The sequence below is a fragment of the Scatophagus argus genome, chromosome 12, assembly GCF_020382885.2.
Source record: "Scatophagus argus isolate fScaArg1 chromosome 12, fScaArg1.pri, whole genome shotgun sequence".
Lineage (NCBI taxonomy): Eukaryota > Metazoa > Chordata > Actinopteri > Scatophagidae > Scatophagus > Scatophagus argus.
In genome coordinates, this window is record NC_058504.1 from 6,926,123 (window position 1) to 6,939,700 (window position 13,578).

The following is a 13,578-nucleotide window of genomic DNA, read 5'->3' on the forward strand; positions in this document are numbered from 1 at the left end:
TAATACGCGACACTATCCCAAAACAGCTTCTGGATTGGGATAATGTTGATCATTGACTGGAATAGCTTTTGGCATTTTCATTTAGCTAAATGACATTTATGAACCAGCGCTGATGATTCTCCTGTCTATCACTTCCCTTTGTCCAAAACTCGTCCCCTGATAGATGGCGGGGCAGCTAACTTTGGTCTCAACTTCCTCACTTTCATCATCCTGTTCAACAACCTGATCCCCATCAGTCTTCTGGTCACGCTTGAGGTTATCAAGTTCATCCAAGCCTTTTTCATCAACTGGGTGAGTTGAAGCTGACTTGTGCATTTTCTAAACAGAACTAAACAGTAAACTTGTGATAGATGCACTATGTTCTTCATTTGTGGAACTTTAAAGAAGAAACTAATATGTAAATGTAGGTGTATTTTACATCTGTGATAACATGCAATACATAAGCAGACATACCAGCAGCAGAGTACACATAAGGTGTGATATTATTGCAGGCTGTGAGCATATTTTCAATGAAGAAAATCTTTGCAATGCTATAAAACTAAAGCAAGATGTTTATTTATAATCACAATGGAAGGAATAACTATTGTATGTGACGGGAGTTGCTCGTAGTGAATAACCCACAGAGAGTTATTGCCCGACTCCGCAGTCCCCTTTGGCTTTATAGAACATTTTAGCTTCTTTTCTTCTTTCATTTTACTGCCTGCAAGCTTACCGTTTTGATTTGTTCTCACTGATGTCATCGACATCACTTCGGCTACAAAGAAGCTCTAAAAACTCACTTTATGCCACTTGACGAACAACAAGACAGATTCAAATTAGCAGCTAATTTATGACGTAAGGGAAAGATTGAGCGGCTTAAGACCCAGAGAGTTCCCTTAGGAGCTGATAGAGACCCACACAGAGCTAAAGATGAATGCTGAATTTCAATTGGTCAGGTCAACAGGTAATGTTGCTCTGTGTCTGACATGTAAAGAAGTCACCAATCACTATCCTGTTTGTCATCTTGTCATCTTTACACGGAGGTGATAACTCAGCTGTCCCCTCAGGGCTAAAAATATTATTACAGCTTCAAGGTATTAATGTTGCTAACAAATGGAATTTAAAAGGTGTTCAAATGACAGTGTTAGCAGCATACACAGAAAACACAACATGCATGTCAGTCTGTAAAGACCACTGTCACTGACTGTCACGAAACGCTGAGTGAGTGCCTATATTGTGCTCTTATCTTCGCAACTAGGTCAACCCCAACCAGTATCTCAGCTGAGGAATCCTGCTTTTTGCCTGAAGTTATTTTGAGCCCCATAATTCATTAAATTTTGAATGAAAATCCTAGCAAGGAATTTTTAGAAACATTTAGGGCAGTTCTCGGTTGGCCTTTCTTCCTGGAGCCCCACTTGGTTCAGTTATTTTCTTGGAAAAAAGAAAAGAAAAAAGAAAAAACAGACTTAGTGTACTAACAAGGGCCTGGCAACAGTGAAGTGAGTTTTTGTTATTTTTTTTAAATTATTATTATCTCGTTACTGATGTGAAGTTTAATGTAATGAAAACTTGTATTTTTGCCAAATTTTTACTCTTAAAGTTCCTTGTGATTGGTCTTAGGACACCGATATGCTCTATGAGCCCACTAACACACCTGCCATGGCTCGCACCTCCAACCTGAATGAAGAATTAGGCCAGGTAAGCTGTTCAACACTTGCTTGAAAAATCTGTCTCTCTTTAAGCGTTATTAGTAAGCGTTATTCTGCCTTCCTCTACCCAAACAGGTGAAATACATTTTCTCTGACAAGACGGGGACACTCACCTGCAACGTGATGCAGTTTAAGAAGTGCACCATTGCTGGTGTTGCCTATGGGTACGTTCCATTTTTTCAACTCCCTCCCCACTCCCTTATTTTTTCCCGCTCCACCCTTTTGCACCCTCTTCTGTAGCCTCCCCCATCACCATCGTTAAATGCCGAGTGTGCATCAGAGTACATCTGGTGTTTCTCTCTCCTCCCTCTCCTTCTCATTAGCAGCTGCATCAGTGCTCCTCTCATCATAAACTATAAATAAAAGGCAGACAGGCGCTAGCAAGCAAAGGCACTTTTACTTTCTCCTCTGCAGGCTCCTGTCTGTCGTTTGTCATGTTGGAGGTGTTTGTAAAAAATTAAAAAAAAAACTGTACATTTCATAATTTTCTCTGCAAATACCACGTCTTGACACAAGTTGGGAGAAAGAATATTGGAAACGTAAAGTATCCTCTTAAGTCTAAATATAGACAATTAGCCAAAATTCACTGTCTACAAAAAGTTCCTCTCATTTAAAATCAAATTCTGTTGCATTTTAACATTTCAGTAAATAAGTCCTCAATTTTTTTTTTTCCCCCAAAATATGAACTCATGTCATTTCGGCACGTAGATAATTACTCTGAGTGGATGCAAAACAAGTGGGAGAGCAGAGTATCTCTACAGAACCAAAGCAAGTGCAGACGTGACAGTACATGATTAATCCCATTAGGATTCAATTAATAGCGTGATTGATGAAGTGCAGGCTGAAGGACAAATGAGTATTTTATCTGGAGTTCTCTGTACCAAAGCTCTCATTAAGAATTGCCAGCCCAGTGAATACACTGACAACCTCTCATTGTCGAGAATATAAAGTCTCTTTTTGTATCGATATATTATAACGTATTGATGATATGACACATCCAAGATCGTTGCAGTTTTATGTAAATAAAAAATAACCACTGCTGCTGATTAAAGGAAGGGGTTTCATTCTTGATATTTAGATTGAGGTGATACTGAATGTCTTTTCCTTTTCCTTTTAACGGTTATTTAATTGGGTCAAGCCTGCTGGTCATCAGGGACAGACTCTCCTCCCAGCAAAGATTGAAGTTAGGTAGCAGCTTGTCTCTCCGTCATCCCATGCAGAGATGTTTGCCTTTGATTCTCTGAAACGAGGGCTCCCTCTTATGCAACTGATAAATATGGATGAGTGTTTCATATCAGGAGAGAAAAAAGCCAGGTTCTAATGAGACAGAGCTGTTTTGATGATGCTATCATTTGGCCTGCTCTTCTTCTTTTGGGTTCACAAAATAAGAGTCGGGAGGGTTGAAATCAAAAACTGTTCACTCGTTCTTCTATATTTATAATCCAGCAGACAATAACATTTTAATAGTGTTAAATGTAACAGTAATGTAATCCACTTAATCCACTCCATAGAATATATAATCATATTATTTTCTGATATTTAAACACAGCTTGGACGTGCAATCACCACTGGAACACTGAATCTGATGTTAGAGCAGATTACATTGTGCTGAGCGTTAATCCGACAATATAAATATTGTTTATGTAAGTACCCTGCAGAATGGGTCTGGACATTGTGTTGTGTTCACAGGTTCACACAGGTTGTTGAGTTCTCATTGTGTCAGCTGTCGTCTTTCTAGATCTGAAACACTTTTTCTGAACCTGAGTGTTGAATGTTTTCCGTTTTTATTGAGTTCATGACTCATCACACAATAATCACCAGTCAGCATTTTTGCGGCCAAGATTGGTGAGTAAATAATCTGTAACCAAATAACCAAATAAATAATCTGTACTCTCATTTTTGACACTACCGGATGGGGAGGGGGGGGTCATGCTACAACAACGATGTTATTTCTTTACAAGTTCTCTATCAGGTTGAGCCTGTTTACAGTATGCATACAGGATATATGACTTATGTTAAATTATATGAACGCATAATGAATTCACTAGTGTTGTATCTACCCAACAGCGGAACAGCTTTTCTAGACTGAAAGTGAGTTTGTAAACTAGAACTTCCTTCCCATCCTTCTCGTAGACCTGTGATTTAAAGGTTAATCTTTACAGTAAGGACAAAAGATGTTATGAGGCAGAGATTGTCTAAACTTCTCCAGTCAGTTACATGCCGTTACATCTACAGCTTCTTCTGAGGTTCTTATATATCAAGAACGGATTTCAGAGTATCTAAACGCAGTCCAGGAAGTAGCTGTATTTGTACAAAATAAAAGGGCAAAGATGAAGATAAAATATTTCATATTTTAATAGCAACAAATGAAAATGTATGTTCACACCACTAACTGTGTGGCGTGACTTGTAATTTGGTGCCAGCACACACACAAAGCTTCCCTGACACTGCCTTCCTGCATGTGTTCCTCGTCACAAATTAAGCACTGCTGTAATTAATAAAGCCAACCCCAAGGGTGTAGACATTAATTAATTCCACTGGATTGGAGTCCAAATCTCAGGGAGAGATACTGTTTAGCTTAGAAAGGCTCCCAGAATCCTCTCAAATGTTATTAGCTTGGAGTGGAGTGAATGCAATTTTTTTTAGACGTACTTGAATGACAAAACATAGAATGATATGCTTTGATTTTCTTTTTTAATAAATTCGTGTTGCATTCGCCAAATTCGTGCATGCGATTTGTGATTGCTGTAACCCAGCAGATAAAAGCACTGCAGTTGTTCCATATGTCTAACACAGTACATTAGCTCATGTGCAGATGGAGTGGTTTGTTGTTGATGCAGATTACCGCAGTGTTGCTTCACAGAAGGCGCAGGAGTGAACGGCCTCACAGTGTGAATCAAACCGAGTTCAAATCAAATGGAGAGTCGTAATGTTCAGCGGAGCGCGTCGTCTGCTCGTCTCCACGCCTTACAGTTAACAAAACCCCGCACTGCAGTTAGTCTGCCAGAGCAGAGATGTCAAAATAATTCGGTGCCTCGCTTCGGAGCAGTGTGCTCTCTGACCGCGCTTAGTTTCCATCATTGTTATTTTCATGGCTACATGCAGTAGTGGCAATGAAAATGCGCTCAGAATGCTCACATGCACAGTGAAGCCAAAGTTGCAAAGTTGCTTTTGCTGCCTGTTGAGAACGTCTTGCTATGATAAAATCATCCCTAAGCATTCATATATTCCCCACAGTTTGCTTCTGGCTTTCTTACTTATTTTTTTTTCCCTGCTTCTCATGTAATTCATTGAAATTTCTCCTCAAACAGTTTGGCAAAACACACCTCAGTGTAATATGTTCAGTGTATTAAAACTCCTGATGGTATAAAAAGGGGGTGAGATGTCATAATTGGGAGCTGATCCTGATTGGGTCAGACGGGTGTATGGGAGAGAACTCGATCCCGAAGTCCCACTGCCCAAACGCTTGCGTGCACTGCGGCTCCAAATGACATCATCAGCACAAGATGGCCTTTGTACAGTTGGAGGAAGTGGCATTGTCCATCTTTGTGTGTGTGTCAGACATGAGAGCACCGAGTATAAACTATCGTCCACTTTCACTGCTGCCAACCTAACCCCAACACCTTAGCGACGGCCCTTCCCAGCATCTGACTGACTCATACTCCAATGCCTGCCAACTCATAAACAAACCCATCTTTAATCCAATCCTGGCGTCTACATTCACAGAACTTGTTAGCAATAGACTTTTTCAACAAGATAATTTTTTTTCCAACAGTCACGTCCCTGAGGCTGAGGAGGGTAGTTTTGCAGAGGACGACTGGTAAGATGACTGGTGTGAAACGATGGTTGTGTTATTTATTTTTTTCCTCCCTGCTCTTGGCTTCTGTGATGTATTGGTGCTGCCTTGCATTGTGGAAATCGTGACTTTGAACACAATCCCTCAGTATATGTTTGTTTGTTTATTTTTACTTTGTTCTGTACCCTTGGGACGTGTTGTGTGTGACTGTGGCTCTTGATTCACCGTTTATATACGTCGACGTGGAAGAAGCTTAAACAAATGTTCTCGTATATGCAGTCAGTATTGCATAAGAACTATTACTGAATTCCAAGTGGTTCCGTGTTGTGGCTTCCTCGCAGACCCTTGTACATTCAACAGGTTTGATAGACCAAGACTTATTGTGTTGAGGCTGAAGCTGTGCTGCACATTTTCCTTTTTCCCCAGTTGCCATCGAACTAACTTCGGTTGTTATGCTCCCACTTGTTCTGTGTCTTGTCTCTCTCTCTCTCTCTCTCTCACACACACACACACACACACACACACACCGTCGTCCTTCTGAGATCCATCTGTTACAGTGTTGAGATCTGCAGTAACGACATGGGCGTGTCTCATCCATTTTGCATGGGGGATCGGGGCCTGTTCGTTAATGCCTGTTATGCCGAAATGTTGAATCTTGCTGCTTTAACAGAAGTTGCCAGCTTCCAGGAGAGCATCTTTTCTGCTGTTTTTTTCCCCCCTACTGCAACGACTGCATAAGAGGCTTTATTTACACTGAAATAGATTAGAGATACAGGAACATGGGGAGAAATTTATATATGTTGTAGCTTAAAGAACCAAACCAGGACTGAATCGGTCTTAATCTCATGGTTCTTTTTTAAATAGAGAGTCAAACACTTTAGCACCGTAAGCTTCTCCTGGCGGTCAGGAGCAGGGCAGCACCGTGTGTCACAGGTTTGATCAGGGAGCAGTTCCCAGCTATTGACTGTGAACAGCCAGCACCCGTGTTCCCATAGTGACGGGATCTCTGTGTGCTGGCGGATAATCAATAACTGGCCGTCCTCCACGCCCAGCGTCGTGCCACAGAAATTTCATCAGGACAGTCGATGTGGTAAACCACGCCGCAGTGGAGAAAAGCTTAGGGCTTCCTTCCCTGTTGAAGAGTCAGAAACAGTGATAGTGAATCCATAGGTTTTCTGGCAGAAATACGGTAACATTTTCAGCCTTTGTGGCAAAATTTGTGTGTTTGTTTTCACTTTACATATTAATTTATAAGTCTGGTGATATGTCAGGAGCGTATGACCTGCTGTGGTCAGAGACAGAAAACATATTTTGCCCTCTTTAGTGTGTGTGTGTGTGTGTGTGTGTGCAGTGTTCAGCAAATGCAGAATCTGTTTCCAGATTTCTCCCTGACATATTTTAATAAAGCCTGTAAGTGTGATAAATTGCTCCAACCTCCAGTGCGTCTACGTAGGTGTAACACAATATCTCCAGACTCCAGCCATGCTGTTTAATTACATCACTGTGTACTTCCTGTGTTTCTTTCCTCTCAAGCCTCTTATTTGCGATGCAGTAGATGATGAGTATCGCTGGCCTGCTGGCTCTTAGGGATCCAAACGGTGTATCCTGTGGGATTAGAAAGACTTATGGCTGCTAATGGCCTCCTCGGTAACGTTTCTATCAAGCACCAGTGCCACAGACAAAAAGCTGCTGTCTGCCTGGTCTATGGACTCTATTTATCACAGAATCATGAATCGATTCCTGCTGGACAGCCAGCGTGCGACTGGTGGCTACATACACATTGTCATTGCCCCAAGCTGCTGCTTTCTTTATATCAATGAAAAGGCTTTCTTTACGATTCAGTGTATTGTTTTTTCTTTCTGTCGTCATTGAAAGAGAAAATATCTTTTTTTTTCTTTTGTGGATTCCTAATGGACCGCATGATATTGAATTATTTTGCATCTTGCCAGCAACAAAAAGCATTTCTGGTGTGAATTATGAGAGACTAATTGTATTTCCTGTAATTTATTTGGGTTTGGCTTTGATTGGTGTGAGTAATGTGGTCTTTTCTAGCTGCCAGAAATTCAGCCTGCCTGCTGTGCACTCGTAAGCAGTCCCTCTAGCATTGTTTAATTTCTAAAGCAAAGCACAAGATAATTTATTATTTACAGAAATGACTGAAGTGATTATAATATATGACAGGCTGTGTATTCTTTCTGCATTGTTAAATGATAATGTCCCATTTCAGGATGTTGCTTTCTCAAAGGATGATCCTCTTGCCAGCATGGACAGAATCCAAACAGTCACACTATACATCACATTACTGAAGCCCAGGGGACCTGCATTTGCATTCTGTCTGCATTGCGGTTGATACTTTCCTCAACAAATGGCAGTACAGTTGGCACATTGCACTGGCTGTGTCATTACCAAATCCGTCTTGCCGTGCCAGTCGCAGTGCACATTAGTCATATCTCGAGCTGAAATGATAAGTTGATTAATCAATTAAGTTGACAACAGAATTTGTGACTATTTCTCAGCAATTTCATGCCAAAATGCTAAACATTCGCTGGTTCCAGCCTCTCATCACATGAGAGGCTGGATGACGCTTTTAAAGAATTTCCCTTCGGGGATAAATAAAGGAATTCTGATTCTGATTTTTTGGGTCATATGATAGTAAACCGAGCAATTCAAATTCATCACACATGTGGTGATTATAATTTAGGTTGTGGCAACAATATTGTGTGACATCGCCACATTTAGACAAGCCTGCCAAACTGCGGTGGAAGACAATTTATCAAAGAGCTGCGTGTGATGGGAAATCACAGTGTATTCTATGCAGGCTCTATGAGGACTCCTGCCTTTAGTGCATAATAAACACCTTTGTCATGCTTATTTGAAAAATACTATCACTTGTAGAAAAACTTGCTTTACTGTAAGCTCCTCCTGTTATTGTCATAAACATTATTGTCTGAATACACTGTGATCGTGCTTCAGATTCGTGTGTTCTTTGCTAGTCTGCTGTCACAACAGCATGTCCTAGTTGGTTATCCTGTTGCTGTACATTAGTGCTATCAAGTATTCCAGCGCCTTGTGCTGTTTTGACTTCTCCATCTTTACTTTCCAGGCACAGCACACACTCGTCAGACGAGGCGGGATTTAATGACCCGAGCTTACTGGAAAACCTCCAGGGTAATCACGTAAGTAAAGTCAAGGATCCCTGCCGCCTGCCTGTAGTGACGGCTGCAGTTTAGGACATAATAAGAAGGATTGTGAATCTAATTGTGTGTGGTTGTGTGATGTCTTTCTTTTCAAGTGTATCTTAGTGACATGGTGGAGTGGTGTTGGCTCGTATGTTGTGTCTTTAAAAATGGTGGAAAGGCTGCAGTGTTTCATGGCTGCCATCACATTTTATGGTCATTTTATCTGGAACAAGACAGCCTGATTTGACAGACAAATTGACTTAATTCTCTTTGAAGCCAGTTTGATTCGAATCTTGCTGAAGGGTGGATTACTGTTTTTTTTCTTTTTTCTTTTTTCCCCCGCAGTACATTGTAAACACAGGCAGGCAAACAACCTAATTACAAACAACCTCATTCTGGCGAAATGAAGACGTGTTTGTTTGCTGTGAGAAAGCACACTGCTGCACAGTGATCACATTAATGCGAACTTCTTGATATGAAGACAGGCCAAAAATTACACAAGAAAATCTAGTCAGTTGTGGTTAATATTTGTCAGGTATCGGAATATGGACTCGATCATACATTTTTTGTCTCGCACAGAACGTAGAGCGAGCAGTAAAGGACACCTGTAGTAATGGAAATGGGTGAAGCCTGAGTGATTGGCTGGTTGAGTCGCTCTGTTGCAGAACATTGTGGGGAAGGGGGGTGGAGTATCACATCTAATTACAAGCAGCAGCCCCATCCAGGGAAAAGCAGTAAATCCCACTGTGATGCTTGCTTTGTTATGACAGCAGAATCTCTCCACACATTGAATATGTCCAGGATCTGCTTCAGCTTCAAATTCATAACCTCGTACACACTGTTAATTGTAATGCACAACCAACCGCTGTTTGGGAACCGCCGTCTCTGGAAATAATCTTCATTTTGATTAATCTTGATTAATCCCCCCAGTGTTTTGTTTTCTGTTTTGTTTTGTTTTTTTCAAGATAAACAACCTTCTGTGATATGACAAGTCTCTTGTTGTGACTCTGTCGTGTATTCTGAAAGCTTCTAAATATGATTTGGGTTAACTCTAATGGCATATTTAGGATATTTGGGAAATATGCTAATTTATTCTCTTATCAAGAGTTAGATGATGAGATCAGTGCCATTTTAATGTTTGAACAGTACATAAGAAGCTAACGCCAGCAGCCGCTTATTTTAGCATTAAAACAGGAGGAAGGGGCTGGACTGGCTCTGTCCAGAGGTAATAAAATACATCTTTCAGCAAATCTAAAGCTCACTTAATACCACGTCATGTCTTGCTTCTTTACTTTGTGCACTGAAATGAAAACAACATGTCTAATGAGGGATAATCTCCAGGCTGACTGACAGTGACTTGTCATGCTATCCGTTCGCCACTGTTTCCAGTCTTTGTGCTAAGCTACGTGGCTACACAGACATGGCGGTGGTATTGATCTGCTTATAAGTGCTAACTCTGAGCATGGAAGTGAATAAGTTTCAGTTACATAAATATACAAGAGAAACACCGTACTTGTTATGATTATCAATTTCAAGCCATCAGTGCTGCTGACATGTCTGACACATACTGTAGATGCTAAATGATGCAATACATCTCACTTAATGCGTAATGTTCTCATAGTTCAAACACTTAAGGATGTTTCTTACTTTAACATTACTTAACATTAACAATCATCATTTTGCATCACTGCAGGCTGTTTGAAGGAGTTGATCCAAGTTGAGGGTGAGACTAGAGGAGAGAGGAATTAACATGATGAAAATAACTCCCCCCCCACCCCCCCAGCTGGTGCTGCTTTTCATGTCTCGCCCACAGACCTTCAGCAGCCTTTGTGGATGTTTGTTTGCTCGCTGGCTCGCCTGGACCTGCTGTTTCAATTTCTCTTGACCCTTCAACTTTTTCCACACTGGCCATGTCTGATGTGATGAGTGTCTGTCACTGTTACTGTGACACAGATTACCCAGGAGCCAGTGGGGGTGATGGCTGGCAGCACAGTATTAGCTGTCACATCTAATTGCACTATGCACTCTATGCCGAGGTTACTACCACCCCGGACAGCAAACAAACACACACACATTTGTACTTCTCAACAAAAAAAAAACAAAACGCAAAATTCCTCGGCTCTGACTTTAAAAACATAGTTCAATACTTTTGGAAATATGTTTAGTTTGATATGAAAGTGGACCCAGAAGATGGTTTGGTTAACTTAGCTTAACTTAGCTCAAAGGAAGACAGAGGAGGTAGTCTATCTTATCCAGTCTGTCAGCACCTCTGAAAGCTCACTACACTTTTGTAAAAGCAGAAATGTAACAACAGGTTGTGATTACAAGGTTGCCACAAAACTCACAAAATGTCAAATTGTATGCCCAACCGCATCATTTACTACAGCTTTAACAGAAACCTTATTCTAATGTTTAAAACCAAGTTTGAAACCTCACACACACACACACACACACACACACAGGCATCTCCTTCAGAGGATACCTGTCAACCCAGACAAAGATTAGCATGCTGCTTGGCGGCAGAGGGGACTCTCACAGCCACCTGGACTCTAATAGACTGTTTTTTGCATTTGTGAGAGGTGGTTTGATTTGCCCTGCCCCCCTGTATCCATTTGCTCCTTTGTTCCCTGTGAGAGATCTCTCATCAGAATGGCCATGGCCAGCAGAAAGATCAAATTTAATAATACTGAGTATGTGTGTATACACAGAAGGGAAGAGCAGAGCAGATGTTTCCGAGTAATAAGCAGTCAACAATGCATGGTGCGGCACATATTTATTACATCTGCTGTAGATTCTCTTCTTTCTGTTTGGTTTTCATCTTCGACAGCTGTGTTTTTCGTTGATGCTTGTAATGTTGCTGAACTCGTAATGTGAGCATATTCTGCTATTGATCTCATTTTTAACAGCCGTTAGCAGCTTGCTTACTGTTTGCCGTATGATTTAAGCCTGGCGCAGCCCTGAAGGTAGCCAGTATCTCTGCCTTACTGACGAGAAGCTGGTGGTCCTGCAGCCTCAGACACGAGCCTCAGCAGATGCCTGTCTGAGTTTACCCCTTGGCTAGTTAGTCATACGTTTCCCCTCATTAATGCAAAATGCCCTCTGTATGTAGGTTAGACCTTTTTTTTCATTAACTGAAGCAAGTTTATATTACATGCACAAGCATGAGTAAATGTGTGCCAGCGGCTGGCGAGTTCTGTGTCTTAGTGGCGTGTTACCAGCAGTCATTAGTCTGGCCTGAACCTGACTGGCGAATGCTGGAACCGAATGTGTTTCAGACACTGACAAACCTAAACAACAATATGCTATGGCTATTTTGGCAGACGTCTTGTTTTGGAGAAAATTTGTTTCAGGACTGTAATAAGTACTTAATTCTTTCTAGGAATCTCCATAGTGATATTTAGTCCCATCTGACTGCCAAACTGTGCACTCAGCCATTGCTCTTTCATCCTAAAGTGTCATTAGGGTATTTCTAGTTGTTTGAATTCTGATTTGTTTCTGTTTTGTTGTGACATGTTTTACTGAAGAACATTAAAAGTCAAAGTGCCCTTTCCACTTCCTGTAGCCTACAGCTGCTGTCATCCAGGAGTTCATGACCATGATGGCCATCTGTCACACTGCAGTCCCTGAGCACGCCGATGGAAAAATTACCTACCAGGCTGCATCTCCAGGTAGACGAAACCTTCATGGACACTGCTAGTGGAAGCATCTGGATATTCAGTATGCTGACCTGGTATCACCCCTGTGTGTATAATTTGGGAATGTTATTATTGCCTGGCCTTTGTCTGGTGTCCCTGGGCTTCAAAGAGGAAAACAAAAAAACTGAATAATGAAAAATACTAGACTAATGAAGATACTAGATATTTTGGAAGGTAGCAGCTAATCAGATTTACATTTTTCAAAACACGTCATTAACAGTGTGCATGACATGCAAAATTACACATTCAAGTGTGGCATACTGCACATTCTCCATGTCTGTAGTTGTTCAGCCATTGCTAGACCAGTTCCAAACATAACATGGAAAATAATAGCATCAGTCTAAAGTCTTAAAATAGCTCATTATTTAACCAATAAAGTATATATAAGTTTACCGTACAGATACTCAGCACTAAAATCCAGTCCAGGACCCACCACCATCTGCTGATTCACGGACACAGCGACTCAGTGTGAGCTCTGAATTCAACCTAGAGAAAAAAAAATAGGCTGCAAGTAATAAGATTAATTTTGCAGGCTTATAGTGAAAAAATGTTAACCCTTAAACACACACAACTTTGCACTAGCAACATTCATTGCCATGAAGTGGCTCAAGTATCAAAACTGCAGGAAATGTTAGATAGATGGAGCCCAGCAGCATGTTTGTTTGCGCTCCCAAACTGCTTTTTTTCTCCCGACGCTGGCAATCCGAAGTGAAACCATTTGCCTTCCGTCAGTGATGCTGTGTCCTGGATTTATCTTTGTTTTTTGTGGGAATATTTAATTTTCCATCTAGTGGCCTCCGTATCTTAGTAAAGGGAACACATCATCACGGCCTCCAGGTAGCAGTATTTCATCAAGACATTTATATAATCATCAGTGCTGGAGAGAGCCAGGAGTTATATTAGAGAATAAAATATGCTGTTTGCAGAAGGCATGGTGTATGTCACTTCTGACTCTTTGAGCACTCATTCTATCACATTCACAGCAGCGATGGGACACCTGCTAACCAAGAAAACATGCCCTTAAATGTGAATCTTTTTAACACCGCAAATCACTGCCGTTAGAGGAGGTGAAAGTCGCTGTTGCTTTTGAATTTTACGAGACTGGCTACAGCTTGAATCATTTGCATGCTGTCTTCACCCCTTGGATGCAGTGGTTGGTCCTAGCAGCAGTATGTAAATTTCCTGAAAATAAGGGACCATCCTAATGAACTCTGAAAATG

General features: G+C 41.1%; 1 protein-coding gene across 8 annotated transcripts in view; it reads left to right on the forward strand.

Annotated features, from left to right (window-relative positions):
* Positions 1-13,578, forward strand: part of atp8a1 (ATPase phospholipid transporting 8A1) — a 96,780-nt gene that overhangs the window by 35,302 nt on the left and 47,900 nt on the right. For 6 of the 8 annotated variants that reach the window (XR_006844855.1, XM_046405783.1, XM_046405784.1 and 3 more), the window contains 6 exons: positions 164-291; positions 1,600-1,677; positions 1,764-1,852; positions 5,464-5,508; positions 8,588-8,660; positions 12,226-12,331. Coding sequence is in view for 7 of the 8 variants with exons in the window: in XM_046405783.1 (XP_046261739.1) it covers positions 164-291; positions 1,600-1,677; positions 1,764-1,852; positions 5,464-5,508; positions 8,588-8,660; positions 12,226-12,331 (519 nt within the window). In the remaining variant the exon portion in view is untranslated. The remainder of the gene's footprint in view (positions 1-163; positions 292-1,599; positions 1,678-1,763; positions 1,853-5,463; positions 5,509-8,587; positions 8,661-12,225; positions 12,332-13,578) is intronic. The other 2 variants (XM_046405788.1, XM_046405787.1) reach the window with 1 other exon arrangement.